Raw genomic sequence first — 19,305 nt, forward strand, 5'->3', positions numbered from 1 at the left:
TCAAGCGACAAAAGCATATACATAGTGTAATAACAGAAATATTTATACAAGCTATTTTCTTTCAAATTAGGTCCAAGTCAAAGTCTGCTTTAAAAATTATCCTCAAGTTGAAAGGGAAAACTAAATTTCGTTTCCTTTCATGTGCATAATCTAGTACTTTTATCCACAGCATAGTGGATTATGAGATTAAAAATAATAAACTATTCTTTTGTGAATAAAATACATGTGATTTCCTAACAGTTTAGCTATGTATTTTCAATTAACAGCATTACTTTTGAACCTAAAATAAATTTTTCCCACAATTTTCTATAGAGTATGAGCAAATAAGAGTCCATTTTAATTGCATAATGTCAATATTACGTGTACATGCTTCATATCTAATGGTTCACAAAGCTATGTGCACTGCAGTTAATTTCAGAAAAACTATTTTTAAAAAAACAAAAAAAACCAAAAAGGAAACAGCCTAGTTATACCAATTGCAACTGCAGTCTCCTGTGAGTCTCCAGTAATCATTTTTATTGACACTCCTGAGGCAATGAGTGTTGTGACAGCTTCTTTCACACCAGTTCTAGGAGGATCAATGATTCCCACCAGGCCAAGAAATGTCAGCTGTCCCAGTTCTGGACCAGAAGCTAAAGCTAGAACTGAGGAAATAAAAAAATCGAAAAAAGGAAATGTGAGTCGCATAGCATTACAATTTACTTGACAAAAGCTAGAGACAAATCACTTAAGACTGTAATCTCATAGTAGTTATTATATAATCATTAAATAACCAAATTATTACATGTTAAAACATTAATTTAATGGTTCTAGATAATGGGGTTGCTTTAAGCTATTAAAAATTAAAAGGAATCAGACTAAAGAATAAGTAGAGATGGCAAGTAAGAAGTGAAAAAGAATGTTTTTATAAAGTGACTCCGTGTGGCTCCTCTAAATATCACCTATTAGATCTTTAGAAAATATAATTAGTTATTTGGAGAAACTATGGGTTTGCTGAGCTTTGAAAATAGTTTTAAACAGACACCTCAGAGGGGGGTTGCTACTAATGTGTCTTCATCTTTCCATTTTATAGGTCTCCAGAACACTGAAGCCTTGGAGAGAAGACTTATTAATTAATTATACATAACATGTAACAATTTCATACATGACAAACCCTGGGAGGTTAATTTAATCTGTAAAGTGACTGTAAAACCACTAATAACACTAGTTTGATTTCTCTCACTCTTTTCATAACATTGACAGGTATGTCTTATTTGTAACTTTGGTTCTCTAAGAATATCTAAATGACACCACCATATCATTATTTGTGTCATCCCTGGACACTTAAGATACAACACAAACTACTATTCATTTCCAAATATCATTTAGCTTAGTCTCACAACTCTGGTAACTACCTTATGAGCCAAAGGGATGTGTCTCCATCTGGAATATTATTAGACTGAACAACTTACAGAAAAAAAAAAAAACACACACACACACACACACAAAAAAGCACACCAACTGAACATATGTATCTCCTGGGGAAACTGAAAAGTCATAACCATGATCACAAACAGTATCCATTCTTATTTAAGCAGAAGGTTCAAAGGATTAGATATATTTGGAAAACCAAGGTTAGAGGCAAATGACTTCTATTTTTCCGATGTCAGAGTCATACACCTAACTATGTAGATGTGTGCCCCAAAGGCTTTCACCCTGGAGACAATGAGTCTCCTGACAGTCCCTGGTGTTGGAACAGAGGCAGAAGACAACAGAAGGAGATAGTGAGTACCAATTCCTATGTCAGCAAACCCTAAGAAAGGGAGATCAGCTCCTGGCGCTCTCAATAGAGGGGTGGTATTAGCCTAAAGGTTAATATCCTGTATTTATTTGTTTGTTTCCTCAGCACAAATGAAGATGCACTGCTACTGTTCAGGACAAGGGTAGGTAGACTTTTTTCGTGTGGAGGGTCCCTGACTAAAACATAAAAACAGAACAGACTCTGACTTCAAAATTAAGAACCACATGTATTTAAGAAACTTAAATTTTGTAAGATGTAACCTAAGTATGTATCAGGTTAAATCTGAAGTCTTCCTATTCCCCTTATGTTAATTTCAGAAGGAGAAGAAAGCGGAGCTTAAGCACAGGAAAAGACATGAAGCAAGAGGCAAAAGACCAGAGTGTTTCCTAAAGCCCTGGGAGAGAGATTTTCTCGCTACCAACTCTGTTCTGTTTCACAATGTTACAACACCAAACCACACACACACACACACACCAACAAAGACCTCCATGATCCTTCAGATGAATAGAGTCAAAATAAAAACATATGAAACCTCTGAAACTTCTTTAGGGTCCCTAAATCCAAGCCAACTTTGGATTAACAAAATCTTGTTAAGAATAACAAAACTCTGCCTTCAAAGCCACAAGAATACCTTTCTAAACCTAGCTTATTGTAAGAGCAGAAATCCTGTAGACCTATCCAAATGTTTTATACCCACAGAGAGCCCTTGCTGAAGTGAACCGTGAATAAGAGGAGTATCTTTTTACATTAAGTTGCTTTCTCCTCCCAGGATTGTACTTGACTTCTATTTTGTAAAAATAATAAGACTAAGGAGGCCAACTCTTCCAGCTTCCTTGAAAGAGACTACAAGCCAGAGGACTATCGAGAAGGTAAAAACCAGGTATGGCCTCAACCCCTGACTCTTCAATCCTACACATGCTGTCCCTAGGAGAAATGGCTTAATGTGTGTGTGTGGAGAGCAGACCCTCTCTCCCCATCACTGTTCAGTCAGCAATACAGACATAAAGCAGAATGTGGGCACTTCTTTACCTGTCTGGTGAATGGCAAGGGAAGAAGGTCAGCAGAAGAGGAATAAGTAAACAATCACCAGAGTTTAAAGGACAAATCAGAGACTTAACATTTTAATATTTAGGGAATTATTTTAGATCTCGTAATAAATAAAACAGTTAAAATGATAAAACAAAGAAGGAGTAATATCACTTTCCCTTTCTCCATTTCTTTTCTCACAAGATAAGTTTGTCAAAAATAAAATTTCTATCACCTACTCAGAGACCACTGCACGTCTGTAAGAATTAGAAATTTCATATTTTGCTACATTCCCAACTTCCCAAGTTTTGGGGGCCAAATAGCCAACTAAAACATAAGACTTCAGAAAGGACAGTGTTCTATAAATAAACCCTGGAACAGAATGGGGCAGCTCAGACGTGAAGCACAAATTCATCTACAATTAAAAGAAGGTCTCACTGGGGTAGGGGTTTGGGAGGGATGGGTTAAATAGTTAAATGGGATTAAGAGGTACAAACTTTCATTTATAAAATAAAGTCATGAGGATGAAAATTACTGCATAGGGAATATAGTCAACAACACTGTAACAGTATTATATGGTGACAGATAGTAACCATACTTATTGTGGTGAGCATAGCACAATGTATACACTTGTCAAATCAGTATGTTATACACATGAAACTAACATAACATTGTATGTCTGCCTCAATAAAATACAATAATAGTTACTTTTCCACCCTAAGGAACTATGTTAAATGGCCTTACCTCTGAGCCCTGCAGAGCCCATTCGTGCTTTCTCCTGTTGGTACAGATCTCTTTGTTGCTGGGTAAGTGCCAACATCTGCCCTTTGCTATAGTATGTAGTACAATACTTAATCACCTGTTCATAAGCACCTTTCATAAAACAAATCTCTGGTCCATCCTAAGAAGAAAAAACATTGCAACTAAATTCAAGTTAATGCCAACTTGTATATATCTGCCACTGGAGTCAACAATACATGGCATACATTTCTCATAATAACCAGGGCAGTTACTCAAATCTAAGGCTTTGAATGGCACTTCAACTCTGAAGATTAAAAGTTCATATGTGGAAGCTTTTTTTACCCTCCAGAGAAAACAGCATCTACTCCCCAACCACCCTCACCTCCACACACTGAAGGCAATGCTACCCTAAGCCCTGGATTAGCCACTCTGGGATTTGGGGAGGGCCTTACAACGTAACAAGAAAAGGAAAGAGATCTATCATTTGCCCACAAGCAGTGGCTCAGGCTTTCCATCAGCTGCTATTATATGCACATTATGTATGTGATCCCATTTAATTCCCAAAGCTACCTTGTAATTATGGGTATTATCAGAACCTTTTACTTTTTACCTTAGCAAAGCATTATACAAAAGCTTACAATGAAAAACTACAGTCACCTGCCCAAATTTTCACACCTCTAGTCCTACTCTACTGGAACAAACCAATTTTAACTGTATTCCTTCCTACTTATCTCCATATTCTTACATGCATTTACACTGCTACTTTTTTTGCTGATCAATTTTATACATGGTCCACTGTGACAGGTGATAGTTTGGCCACCCTACTATCTATTCCTCCTCTCCCCATTGTTACAATGAAGTTAAAACAAAAGTTGCCAGTATTCTGTGTACTTTAGGGTTTCCCACCCACTGAGCAAAGGAAAGTAACTAAGAACAGTTCACAAACATCCCACTTCTTGCAGGTACATGACAGGAATGTATTTCTCTGCCCTTGTCTCCCACTTTGAAGTCAGAGGTGACTTGCTTTGACCAATAAATATGAACAGCACTGAATCACTGGCAAATGGAAATAATGTGCTATTCCTCTGGCCCTGCTAGGACAGTGTATGCTCACACTGAGACGGAGCCTTCATCTGCCTTGGGTCCCCAAGTAACTACTGAGCAGGTATTAGGAGGTAAGGAGGCAAGAGGAAGGTATGATGCGGTTTCCATTAACTCAAATATATTTCTTTTCTTATTTAACTTCTTCTTATTTGTTTAGTTTTATGTATACCTGTTATTATCCCCAAACTCTTCCATGCAATATAAAGCCCTTCTCAATGATATTTTTTGTATGATTAAATGAGCAGGTAAACTATTCCTTCCACATTATTACTGAAGACCTCCTCCTTGGGTATTGTTCTCCTTTCCTTTCTAGTTTGAGTTGGCCAATTTCTAGGCCTGATACATGACTGGTATGCAGGACTTCCCTTCACCTCTGTCCTGGGGATTCTTTGCACCCTTCTCCTGGTTAGAACTCACTGGGTTCGAAGTCTTCATTTTCCTTAGTTGTGTTTTCTCTTGGAATAACATATCTGCAAGTATCTAAGAAAAGGTATGTGGGATACACATTTTGGGACGTGGAATATCTGAAAACATTTTTATCCCATCCCCACATTTTTTAAGTTCAGTTGAGAATAAATTTCCTCTCCGTGTGAAGACATTCCTCTATTATCTTCCAGCCTCCGGAGTCCAATATTACACTTGAAAAGTCTAAGAAGCTACTTTAATTCCTAAACCTTTATATAAAATCTCTCCTTTGCCTCTTCTCTGGCCCCAAAAACCAGTGGAAGTTTTTAGAATTCTCCTTTAGTGTCCTCAAATTTCTTGATTATGGGCACTGTGTTTATCCCTTCACCCCACCCTTCTTTAATATAACTCATTGTGCTGAGCAGCTGGTGGGCAATTTTATTCTAGAAGCTGAGGTCCTTACTCTGGAAAATTTGGGTGTTATTTGATAAAACCTTCCCATTTTCTGTTCTCTGTTACCACTACGTTGGCTATCTTGTTTATTTTCTAATTTTTGTACCTTATCTTTTATATTAAGCACCTCTCTGACTTTTTGTACCCCTTTCTGATAGATTTGTTGACTTTATTTTCAAAACATTCTACTTAAGGTATTTTGTTGTCATTTTCTAGGGTCTTTGGAAATTTTCTCCAGTATCCAGCATTATCTTTGTCTTGCTGAGACCCCTTTCCCTTTTGGTTTGGTCTGTGTCTTTCATACTGAAGACAAATATTTAGCAATCCTTGACTGTCCATTTACTTTAAGACTCAGGAAATTAAAGGTCTAGAAGCTCCATGGGCACTGATAGCGTTTATCAACTGATAGCCCTTGCTGTAGGGTGATGAGATGATGACCAAGAGTCAGTAAGCTCTACCAGTGAACAAAGAGCTTAGGTAAGAATACTCCGTATTACTGGGATCTCCCTGAGACCAGGAAGCTTCCCTACAACTCTTCAATTTTTGTCATCAGCGAGTGAGGGTAGGAAGTTTCCTCCCTGCAGGCATTCTAAGAAAGTGGAGTTAGATGCTGGAGGCATGCTCTTCAGGACAATGACTTGCCCTTAATCAGTTTTCAGTTGTAAGCCTTAATTCTGCCCTCCATTCTTGTTCCCAAGATGGGATTGCTGATATTCTACTGGGGTAAAGAAGGGCTAATGGTTGGGCCTCAAGAAACAGCGAAGGTTCTTGGGGGATTTCTACTGGTTCCTCACTCAGAACTTCAAACCGATCTCTTGTTTTTAACCTTATGCCTTAATCCCCACCTTCAAAGATCCTATCATACTGAGTCTTTTCCATCCTTTCTCTTTTTAACATCCTTTACTGACTGGCTGTCATTTTGACAGGTTCCAGGAAGAGAGTATAAATAAATGTATACTGACACACTCAAATGAAAGTCCTCTTAAGACAAACTATTTGAGCCACTGGGGTTATCTTTATGTTAAGTCTGCCGTATCTGTGCCAGGCTGACCTCTTCTAGATCCTGAGGCACATCAGTGGGTTTGGGTTTTGTTACACTGGTTGGTTTTGTTTTGTAAGAGATTTTCAGATCAGCATATGAGAAGAACAATCACATACATCTTTCAAACTTATACCCTGCTGCTACCTATCCCCCACTCCCATAACTGAGATCAGTTCTCAAGCTGTAACATTAATGTACAACTTCCAAAGAACAACTCTGGTGAAGTTAGACTCAAAACTGCTGAAGTCAAATCATTAAACTTTACATGAGCCACATTATCTTGAAGTACTGAGTGACCATATATAAAACATAAAGAAACAAACTTTCCATATAAACTCATATATGTATTCTTGTGGTCAAGGGACTCCTTTGGTCCAGGACAACAGGTGAAAATTATTTAACTCTAATGCAATTTTTGAAAGCGTTATGTTACAAGGTTTAAAGGCATTTTATTTTTACACTTTTATTTATTTACTTGTCTCCCTTCCCAGGAGTTCATAAAAGTTCCTTTAAAGATCAGACAAATCTTTTTTCTCCTCATGAACAGAGTTCCTGGCAGACATCTATTGACAAGTTCAATGTTGGCCAACTTGGTCTTTCTTTTAAAATCAATTATGTTTCCTACTTATTATGGGTGAGAAATCCTCTCACTCATTCCTGTCTACAGAGATGTAATGGCTTCAAACTATTTGCTCATAGGGGAAATCACATAACCAATTATTAATTCCTAATAAAGAAAATACTAAAATAACATATATATTTTTTAAGGGCATGGCAAAAGTTTAAGCATCAAACTGGTAACAGCAACTATGAGTGACATACTTTGTAGATAACTAAGAACTCTTGTTACACTAACTTTATAAAAATTGCTAAAGCACCCAGGGACAAAGCAGTAGCTTGAAATATCACTGCATGTCATTTTGCCAGTTTGTAAGCTGGATCAACTAACATGAATTATACATATTTGGTAACCACTTTTCCACAAAATAATGTGGTTTTGTTTGTTCTGAAGACAAGGCCTTCCTTCAGTGAAAGAATACTGTTTGACACCAGAGAGCAGAAACCTATAATACACAGTCTTCAAGAACAAAGATGTTGATAGAATCTGATGTCACAAGTTCTAGGACACTGAGACCAGGCTCCAACTCATTTTAAGCTATTTGCTCACGCAGCAAAACCGGGTATCCATACGCATGAAATCAAAGGGAGCATGAGAGCAACAAGGATGAGTTACTACGAATTATACATGCTTTAAAGAAACAGGCCTTCGCTTTGCTCAATGATCACTTAAACCCAAAGGGGGCTAATGAGAGCAACACGGTCATCTATGTTCAGCAGGACTTAGTAAGTACTCGTTACCTGCTGTGTCCGGTGTACACACTTAACAGCCATCCACTTTTGCTCAGAGCTAAAAGGATATTCAGCTTTTCTGATATAGTCCTGTTGAAGCCCATCAAGACCCATCTGTATGACACAAAAAGAAAGTTAATTCTCACCAACATGGGACTATTTTTTTTCTTTAACACAACTTTACAGCTAGGCTGGCTAGAGATATCTGTGGAGTATTATTCAAATAATGGTGACAGAACAGCAATGCTCCTTCCATTTATACTGTATTTTTCTGAATGACAGCATACGTGATCAAGATGAAAGCCTTGGTGTGTACATACAGTGTGAGGCATGCTCCCTGGACAGTATGTAGACCAAATCTTCAACAGTGACTATATTAAAATCTCTGTTGGCTCAAATTCTGGAAGGAAGCAGGGTACCCAAACCACAAAGGTACCCAACTGATACTGAGTATGTACTTTTGTAATCAACAGAAGCTTCCGATTCAATTCCTTACTTCCCCGGGATCTAAATCCATCTTTCTTGTTGCTACCATCCTCCTCCCGTATACCTTACTGCTTGATATTCTACTACTACCAGTGTCATGTAGCTGCTCTCCTTCCCAAAAGCCTCTGCACTTCCCTCTACATATTCAAACTACTCAAAAACCTAGCTTAGTGCTTTTTGTTCTTTGTTATCTACTGAAACATGTTCAGACTTTTCTTCCTGGCTTTCAAAGATCCTCTAGAAACCCACCGTGCAATCTCTTTAACAATCCTGTGGGTTACTCAAACTCCTTTCTTGTCATCCAGGTCACCAATACATAAGCCACCATGCAATCTATGCTTATTTATTCCTCCATGCTTTTATCCTTGCTCTTTCCCTAGCTTACTGCCTTTCCAAATCCTGCCTATCCTTCAAAGCCTAGGTCTCCAGTCTGAATGTGCATTGTTCTTATATGTGGCTCAATGTCTAAGACTTAACTATCTACTATATTGGTCTACCTTCTTTTTGTTTCCAGTATGTCAGTGTCAACTCCCTACCCTAAAATGTGAGGTCCTCAGTCATATGGAGGTGGTTTCACACACTCTCTTAAAAGTTAAGAGTATAAGGTTAAGTTTAACACAGTAAATAACAGATAACAGATTCAACTTTTAAATATCCTTCAGAAAGCTATACGATGCTATTTTAGTTACAAGAGAACAAATGATAAAGAAATGTAGCTTTCTGAAAGTTAAGAAAACATATATTCTAAAAATATCAATTTTATTAAATACAATAACCTAAATTTCTATACTGGATCTCAATTCAAACAACCTCATTTAGAGGTATCCTGCTTCACACAAGTCTCAAAGATTTCTAAGACTGCTTTTAAAAGTAGGAGTTTTAATTTTTCTTATGGAAGTGACAGAGTGGGCTTTAGGTTTCATATTTAATCAAAGGTAAGACTTAGAAGAGGAGACCAACTGGGAAAGACAAAAGGGTCACAAAGAACAGCACCCTATCTCCCCAACACAGATTCTAACTCCATACTCGTTTTAAGAAATTGATAATGGAGGAATGGGAAGACTGGAAAAAGAAAAGCTATTTCTCATGATGGTCTTAATATCTTCACATGGAAATACTTTAAAGAATGTTTCCTTTTACTCATTTGAATGTTATAGTACTTCAGCAATTACACCCATTTATAAAGCTTTCCACACGAAACTCTAAATATTATGGAAAACAAAAACGTTCTTCATAAGAAGAAATCCAGTCACTGGTCATTAATTTGTTTCTTGAACGTAAGGCATAAAGCTATACTGAACAGGCTGTATTGGCTCTGTAGTTCCAAGAAGAATAAAACTAGTCCCCAGAAGGCAATGTAAACAATGAAACATTGTGAGTTGTCTTCATTCTACACCTAAAAACTAGTAATACTGAAACTGATAGCCTCACATTCTCTTGTGAGGGTAGTATCTTATATACTGAAGAGAGATCAGGCACATACCTTCATTGCAAGAGCGATTAAAGCTCCTTCCGTTGGCTTCCCCATTAGAGTGTTGTTTCTAATTACAGCATCATTGCATACACAGCCCGCCTAAAAGAAATACATGGAAACTATGAACCCATCATTGTGTCCTAAATCATTATGAAAAGTCACCTTCTTAGGGAATAAAGTAGTTACCTCAACAATTCTGCTAACAGCTGGGTTATAGAATCCATGAACGACATCACCATCAACAATCACTTCCCCAAACGGATTGTAGCCAACACCAGTAACCTAAGGAACATAAAGCGGGGTCAATAATTCAACCAGAAGACAATGACAATACTCATGAAAACTGAAAACTATGATGAGTTATGTTCATTTAATTTTATATATTATGATACTATTAGTGTATATATTTAGAAAAGCACTTGTCTGAAAGAATATTTAACAGTTAAAAGAATATAGATTCTAATTTTTACCATAATGACAAACCTATAATTATACTAATAATTAAATTAATAATTATGACAATGTACAGTATAAGAAGAAATATTGTTAACATAATCTTATATTGTTTCTACTTATGATATACTATAAAAAAAAAGATAAACCATGAAAATCTCTATATGTAAGTAAGCTTTAAATTTATGTAACATTATATTTATGTAACATACTAAATTTTCCAAGAATTCAAATCCATTTCCACACCTAACATTTGTGACAAACCTGAGACCCAGAAAACAGCAGAATTCTTTTTGCAAATATGAGGGAACAGAGACATTATGTGATTTATCCTAGCACTTACAAACTACTTTAACATAATATATTACACGCCAGTTTTAAAAATCAGAGGTCGAAACAAACCAGATACTTATTCTGTATGGCTAGAGCAAATCAAGCCAAACAAAAGTTAAATTTCATAATAAAAATAAGACAGTTTAGAGAATGTTAACCAATTAACAAATGGTTAATGCTCGACATATCAAAGTACGGGCTTAAAACAAAACAGCAACTTATATCCTACCTTCCATATCTGAACCATAGAAGCACATGTAACCCCAATGACCCAGAGTCATCCAGAAAAGGCACATTCAACAGAAGAGTATCAGGTATCCTTCCTTAACCAAATCTAATACCCTAAATAAGAACAGTCTCATTTCAAAGCCTATGTAAAATGGAATTAAATAAACCTAAATGCAACTTGTCAATTTGTCTAATGCTTACTTTGCTCAGTGAATTGGATATAAATACAATTAAAAATACTGTACCCATCCTAAGTGGTGTGAATGGACACAGCAGCCAGAAATCCAGTAAAGACTTGGGGGGGGGGGGGGCGGAGACTGGAACTTGTCCTCATCTAGCTTCAACATTAACCAATGCACATACACTGACATGCACTTAAGAAACTGCCAAAATATAATTTTTAAAATACAGTAATTCATCTATTCATTTATTCTTTCAACAAGTATTTACTACCATGAGGCAGGCCCCATGTTAGGCAACTTAGTTCTGCTCTACTACAACTTCTAATATTTTAGAAAATTTTATCTCAGCTAAAAACTAAGAGGCACGGAGTGCTATGAAAACAAATAAAATAGGACCAGTTCTGAGTGGTCAGCAAAGCTTTTCTAAAGAAGTAGGGTTCGAACTGCAGTGCAAAGGATAGAGAGACATTAAACTGTCCTGTGCAGTGAGAACAGCAGCGAAGGTCCTGAAGTAGGAGGAATTTTGTCACACTGAAAGAACATAGAAGCCAGTATATCTGGTGCACAGAAAGTGAAGTGGAACATGTAAGGCTGAAGAAGGAAACAAGGAACAAAATACGTACGGCCTCAAGAGGCCACACTTCAGGATCCCGGTCGCAATGGAAACATCTTAATTAGGGAGTGACTTGCTCAACATTTGGTTCTGAAAGATCCCTCAAGCTGCATATAGAGCATGACTAAGAGTTTGGTAACAAATGGCTAGCAGGGGTGACTGAAAGGTGCTAAGGATGATTCAAAGTTTCTGGTCCGTAGAGTGTACAGCGTGTGCAAGTGGAGCGGGATCAAGACTGGGAAAATAAGGGAAAGACTCTGCTGCTGCTGAATTTATAACCCTTTTGAAGATAAGACGCTAGAACTGTTAGGAATGTCTACACACCAAGTTTCTTAACAAAGAAATACTGTTGTTAAAAAAAAAAAATCTATGGAGTACCTCAGCATGCAGACCGTCTGAAGTAAATATGTGAGTAACAGTCATTTCATTCTTTGTCAGTGTTCCAGTTTTATCTGAACAAATCACATTACAGCAGCCTAAAGAATAAATCATTACATGTCACCAGAAGAGTCAGAGGGAAATAAACAAGTTCACACTGAAAACAAATCAAAGACTCTGAAGCCTGTCCTGCTGCTCTGAATTTTGAACAAATCAAGTTCACTGATAATTTTAGACGTTTTCTCATTATGATTTCACCATAAAGTGATTATTCATGTTAAAATTAAAAAACAGATTAACTGATAAATGTTGACTTTTTCTTATTAATTTGCAGTTGAATTTCTACAAAGCTTCTCAGTATTAGCTTTATATAATATTTCTAGAAAGTTTAAGGGTACCTAAATTTAAACCCATATAATTGTTTCAGTCAGAAATTTTAAGATATTTTGCCTTCTCAGTACTGTAATGCAAACTAAAAATTAAATTCAACATTTTCAGAATCCTAAATTTAAAAAAAAAGATATTTCACAGCATACAGAAAGTTATTGCAATTTTCATATCACACATAAAGTTGTTACAGCAACACTTAGCAACTGTTGTATATTTACTGTTGTTATCAGAAATTCAACTGAAGTACGACATTCTGGGATCTATAATTATCTTTCTTGAGATGTCAAAGGAAAGTAATTCTACTAATTTTACCCTAAAGTTTCACTGGTTAAATACATTTTCTTTTTACATGATTTAAGCATTAGAACATCTCTGATACAGAAAGATTTCTCTGAAAGTCCCCTATCCTGAATGATACGCGTTTTTAAGTACCTTTTCTGGTTGTGAAGACCACACTTAACTTTGCCACAAGTCAAATACCACCACTCAAGCCTCTAAGACAAAAATGGTAACAACCTGCAGATGATTCACTATTGATGTAAACTCACACACTATTGCATAAGTATGCTCACATTACCACATACTTACCCAGAGTTTCAACAATAGGCAGTTTTTTCACAATGGCCCTTTTCTTCACCATTCTCATAACACCAAGAGCTAGAGTCACTGTGACCACAATGGGAAGACCTTCAGGAATTGCTGCTACAGCCAAACTGTAACCAACATATACTTAGTATTGAAGCATAAATTAAATAGTACCTACAGCAATCAGTTCAATTGGCTGTGACTTAAAACTGAGGCTAATAAAAACACAAAATCAATATTGTCAATACTCAAAAAGTGGCCTCAAGAAGAAGGGAAAGCTGATTACCATTTATTGGATAACCTACTAACTGCCAGGTTAAGTGTAGTGGTTGAAGAATACAGGCTGTGACATCAGATTACCTAGATCTGTACCCCTGGCTTCCCCAATTTTTAACTGTTTGACTCTGAACTATTATCACTCTACCCCTGTAGTTTAGTTTTCACATCTGTAAATACAGATAACAGTAATAGGTATTCAGACAAAAACTTACACATGACTGGTCATACCAGCACTATTTACAATCACCGAAAGATGTAAATAGTCCAAATTTCCATCAACTGATAAATGGGAAATTGTAGTATAGCCATACAATGTAGTATTCTGCCATTAAAAAAAAAAAAAATGAAGTACTGATACATCCTACAACACGGATGAACCTCAAAAACATTATGCTAAGTGAGAGAAACCAGACACAAAAGACACATGTTATTTTGGTTCCATTTATACGAAATATTAACAGTAAGCAAATTCAGAGACCGGAAGCAGTTTAGTGGCTGCCAAAGGCAAGAGAGAAGGAAAAATGGTGCGTGATCGCCCAGTAGGCACAGGGTTTTCTTTTGGGGTGATGAGAAGTTCTGACACTTGATAATGGTTGTAGCTGTACAACACTATGAATGGATTTAATTCCACTGAATTGTACATTTTAAAATGGTAAACTTTATGGTATGTGTATTTTATTACAACAAAAAAATGTACTTCACTGTTTCCCTCTGCAATTTTTTAAAAAATCAAATTAAGTCTCGGGGTGCCTGGGTGGCTCAGTCGGTTAAGCGTCCGACTTCAGCTCAGGTCATGATCTCGTGGTCCATGGGTTCGAGCCCCACGTTGGGCTCTGTGCTGACAGTTCGGAGTCTGGAGCCTGTTTCAGATTCTGTGTCTCCCTCTTTCTCTGACCCTCCCCTGTTCAAGCTCGCTCTCTGTCTCAAAAATAAATAAATGTTAAAAAAAAAAAAATCAAATTAAGTCTCTATGTTTTATCCCACACCAAACTCCCCTATAGGTAAGGACATATGTGTTCCTGTTCCTCCTTCTAACATTGTTCTCTCCACTGCTTCTACTTCCCAATTTCTATTACCTACCTTTTCTTCAGAATGATCTACCTTGACATCATTAGCATCCTGTTCTATAAGCATTATTAAGGCTTTCATGCTCTGTTTACAGGTTAATTCTAAAAGGTGAAAGCCAATGAATGACACAATACCACTGGCTAAACAGTATACACTAAAGTCAAGAAATATGTGCGATCATTAATGTTCCCTTCTCTCTTTTGAACTATTCTATGCTCAAATAGAATCCTCATTTCTTATGCTTCCATTAACCCTCACTGTATCAGGAAAAATAGGCATCAGTTTACAATCTAGATCTAGTGGACCTTTCCCTTCTTTTGTATCTAAGTTTCACTTTATAAATAATTTGCAAAGGAATAAATAGATTATGAAAAACTTCAGAAATTTTTAATTTTTAAAATTTTTTATATATTGTTTAAATTTATCTTGAGAGAGGGGAGGCGCAGAGAGAGAGAGAGAGAGAGAGAGAGGAAGAGAGAGACGAAGAGAGAGAGGAAGAGAGAGAGGAAGAGAGAGAGGGAGAGAAAGACACAGAATCCAAAGCAGGCTCCAGGCTCTGAGCTGTCAGCACAGAGCCCAATGCAGGGCTCTAACACATGAACCGGGAGATCATGACCTGAGTCAAAGTCAGACGCTTAACTGACTGAGCCACCCAGGCACCCCTAGAAATTTTAAATTTTAACCCCAAACTATATTTCTGGATTTGAAGGTATAAATATATCAGAAATTTCTTGTTGGAAATGCATGATAAATTCCTTGATGTAGAATGACTAACTGAAAGAGAATACCTGCCCTTCCCTTTTTGTCATAAGAAATAAACTGTTCACTCATTAATTCAGGAGTTAAATTAAATTGAAGCTACCATCACCCAAAGAGTCACAGTATTAAGATTTCACATATATTATTAAATTTCACCCTCATCATTAGAGCCTACAGTAGCTCTTTGTCTCTTTGCATTTCATCTTCTGGTTTGTCCAATAATTTTCCTGTCAATTACTCTTTGCCATTATGTGGGAAAATGAAAAATTACGATTCTTAATTTTAATGAGTGCAAAAAAGGGGTGGAGGGAGAAGAAAAAGACAACAACAAATATATCTCCGGACTTCTTTTATACCTTTGTAAATGATGATGTAATATTTTGGGCAACATAATAAAAGAATTAAAGGATAACAGAATAATGATGATTTACTTTATTATTACATCAACCTTGTAAGTGATCCCATCATCCTTCTGCATTCTTGTTTTACTGGTTTTTAGCACAACTGGAAATAATTATTACAATAATTGCTATTTCATTTGCTACAATGAAATAGCAAAATGTTTTAAGACATAGGAAAAACAAGGTCACTAATATCTTAGATTTATAAAAGTACAATGGACCCATATAATTATTGCAAAATAGAATGAGTTTTATTCTATTAAAATATATTTTTTAATACTTTGTCCTTTGTAAGACTTTGAAGTAGGAATAAAAATCATGATTATATCAATCTTCACAAAGAGAACTGCTCAAAAAAATACTCAAAATCTAAAAATGAGTCCAACAGCTAATATGCTAATGTTTATTATCTCATACTCATGCCCAATTTTAAATTTATTTCATATTTAACCCATCTTTTTTATACAGATTTAAGCCAAGAGTTTCAAATTGTATTTTTGCCCCTTTTAAGAAAAAAATATACTCCTTCATCCCATCACAAATGTCTTTTAACTTCTTACTCAATTTACCTACTCCTTGTAATCCATTTGATTTTTTTTTTTAATACATTGTCTTTGTTCTAATATTTGAACTATGACTTCCTATGCCTACCATAGAGCTATCATCTAGAATTTCTTTTCCTTATTAGGTGCCTAGGTGAATTCCACTCTTACTTATATCCCATACATGATCATCTTCCTTTTTTTCATCTTTGTTTTGCTGGAATTCATACAGGATGGGGAAGGAATAAATTTTCTGATTACCTGCCTATTTATATTTATAATAACTGGATCGATACTTTGGCTAGGCCTAGATTTACTGACTTAAATTCCTTTCCCCTCACACTTTGATAGCATTGCCCCCACTATTTTTCTAATGTAATCCAACGTTACCATGGATGAAGGGTAATAAAATCCTTTTCCCCTTCTGCATTCAGTTAAATCTCTAGCTCTGTTCCCCTTGTGACCTGGCAAGGGTAGTGTATCAACTATGTTGTTAGGCAACACTGCTTATGATAAAGGGATCTCCTGACTGATAAATTATCTATGGACTGGAAGAATTATAATTTATCTTATAGAAGCCATTGCTTTGGGTTTCCAGACCGTAGGTGACTCTTACAACTGGACATGTTTCTTGCAAGCACCCTGGAAAGTGTATGTTCCCAGAGATGTTAGCTCCTGTGGAATATGAAACAATTTAACCCAGGGTAGCCCCTGCACTCACAAGGCCATCCCAATCTTCTTGTACCTAAAGCTGAACTATTGCACAGACTCTCTCATAAGAGGCATGCCTTAAGTTGCCCTGCTGTTCAAGGCACAGGTGCCAGATAGGACATAGGAAAGTCTTGTGCAATGAAATGTTAGTAGAGTCTAAAAAGACCCCTTGGTGGAAACTGCAGTTGCTAACAAGAAGTTTGATACCAGTCGAATTATCTTTCCTTTATAGACAACCTGACTGGTTTTCTTTAATTTCATATGATGTATCTAGTTTGGAGTTTTTTTCATCTTGTTTGGCATTTACAGAATCCATATAAACTATAAAGATTTCATGTCTTGCTTCAGAGACAAAAAATATTCATGTATCATTTCTTATATAATTTCTTCTTACCTCTTTTGAAACTCCTATTAGTTAGATTGGCATTTATTAAATTATTCTTCATCACTTTTATTTCATTCTCTGTTTCGGACACTTTAGTCTATTTTTAGGGAACCCTTTTTAACTTTATATTACAGCCCTTAAATTGAATGTTTAATTTCAACAGTCAAAATCATAATTCCTAAAAACTTTTTTTCTCTGATCCTCTTCTACAGCAATCTGTATCATAAATGCAGTTTGTTCACAAATCTCTGAAAATAAAAATGCTTTCCAGTTTTAATTTTTCTGCTATTTCTTGAAATTTTCATTTTCCTCTGAGATTGTTTATTCAGTTTCTATTATTATGGTCTTTCTCTTTCATGCTGCTAGTTTTCAATTTGGCAGTCCTTAACTGTCTATTTATATATAAAATTGCAATACTGGGGGCACCTGGGTGGCTCAGTTGGTTAAGCATCTGACTCTTGGTTTCTGCTCAGTGATGATCGCCCAGTTTTTGTGGGATTGAGCCCCATGCCAGGTTCTGCACAGTGCAGAGCCTGCTTGGGATTCTGTCTCCCTCTCTCTCTGCCTCGTGTGTGCACTCTCGCTTTCCCTCTCTCTCAAAAATAAATAAACATTTTTTTTAAATGTAATATTGGACAGATAACACCAGACATCTAGTGTGCATTTTCTCCACTGCTAGACACATGGTTTTCATTTTTCTAGAGTTTATTTCAATATATGCCTATTAGAGAAATAAGAGAGAGAAAAAAGACTTCAATTTATAAACAAATGATTATTAGAACTTACCTTACACTAATTGTAAACATTTCCAGGATATCTTTTCCTAGTAACCAGCCAACCAACATGATGATACCTGGAAAAGAGTCAAATAGCTATTTCTCCCTTTTATATAAAATCACATCAGTATAAATGGGATGCTGAGGGCAGTCAAAAAGTTCTATAACATAAAGGAGAAGGTATATCAGATCACAGTTACAAGATTTTAGAAAAATTCATTAAGCAGGGGAGATTAAAATTAATGATGCTTAAAAATAATGTTGTATATGTGAACATGCGTGCACATACACACACACACACACACACACACACACACACACACACACACACACACTTTACCTTCTGTTGCCACTGCTGCCACTCACCCCTTAAAGCAATAATATCTGAGAATTACCACTATAAGAAAACATTACCAGTATTCTCACACAATAGGGGGGAAAAAAGAAGGTAGCATAAGACAGATAGGTCCTCTACTTATTATCAGCTTTGCAAAAATAAACCTTGTAACTTTACTTCTCATCACTAAATATCCAGGCAATACATATAAAGTTTATACTGCAAACAAAGGAATACTTACGACTTGGCTGAAAGAGTAATACATCTTACTTAAAATATCTAAAATTACATTATAACATTTAAAAATTAACCGGGTGCCTGGGTGGCTCAGTGGGTTGAGCGTTAGACTTGTTTCAGCTCGGGTCATGATCCCAAGGTCATAGGATCAAGCCCTGTGTCTGGCTCCACACTGAACGTGGACCCTGCTTAAGACTCTCTCTCTCCCTCTGCCCCTCTGCCCCACTTGTGCAAATTCCCTCTAAAATTAAAAAGGAAAAAAAAAAACTACTTTTATGGCATTTACAAATAAGAAATCAATTAACATGAACCAAACAATATACTCTCTTGCTTTGACCTTTGCCTCTGAAAAGAAAGGGAGCAAGGAGTGCACCACTGGTTTTGTGAGAAAACACACAGTATCATCACAGTTTTAATAAAGTATAACCAATTCAAGATTGTATTCTAGAGTAATATAAACATTTAAAAACAGGTTTTTCTTCTTTCGATAGCTACAGGGGCACACCTGGGTGGCTCAGTCAGTTAAGCATCTAACTTCAGCTCAGATCACGATCTCACGGTTCATGAGTTCAAGCCCCACATCGGAGTTTGTGCTGACAGCTCAGAACCTGGAGCCTGCTTCAGATGCTGTGTCTCCCTCTCTCTCTGCCCCTCCCTTTCTCTCTCTCTCTCAAAAATAAACATTAAAAAATAAATAAATAATCCAGATTGTGATTCTCTAACATTCTATCCCAAACACTATCCTGACAAAAGAAATTATGTCCAATGAACTATACCAGAAGTCAGC

The 19,305-nt window shown here is 36.4% G+C and overlaps 1 protein-coding gene across 2 annotated transcripts in view; it reads right to left on the bottom strand.

Annotated features, from left to right (window-relative positions):
* ATP2C1 (ATPase secretory pathway Ca2+ transporting 1) overlaps positions 1 to 19,305 on the bottom strand; it is a 169,658-nt gene that overhangs the window by 35,888 nt on the left and 114,465 nt on the right. For both annotated transcript variants that reach the window (XM_042998262.1, XM_007087382.3), the window contains exons 11-18: positions 17,955 to 18,021; positions 13,027 to 13,151; positions 12,049 to 12,146; positions 10,048 to 10,143; positions 9,871 to 9,960; positions 7,911 to 8,015; positions 3,551 to 3,707; positions 474 to 644 (exon numbers count right to left, since the gene is read on the bottom strand). In XM_042998262.1, coding sequence (XP_042854196.1) covers positions 474 to 644; positions 3,551 to 3,707; positions 7,911 to 8,015; positions 9,871 to 9,960; positions 10,048 to 10,143; positions 12,049 to 12,146; positions 13,027 to 13,151; positions 17,955 to 18,021 — 909 coding nt within the window. The remainder of the gene's footprint in view (positions 1 to 473; positions 645 to 3,550; positions 3,708 to 7,910; positions 8,016 to 9,870; positions 9,961 to 10,047; positions 10,144 to 12,048; positions 12,147 to 13,026; positions 13,152 to 17,954; positions 18,022 to 19,305) is intronic.

Source organism: Panthera tigris, chromosome C2, assembly GCF_018350195.1.
Source record: "Panthera tigris isolate Pti1 chromosome C2, P.tigris_Pti1_mat1.1, whole genome shotgun sequence".
NCBI lineage: Eukaryota > Metazoa > Chordata > Mammalia > Carnivora > Felidae > Panthera > Panthera tigris.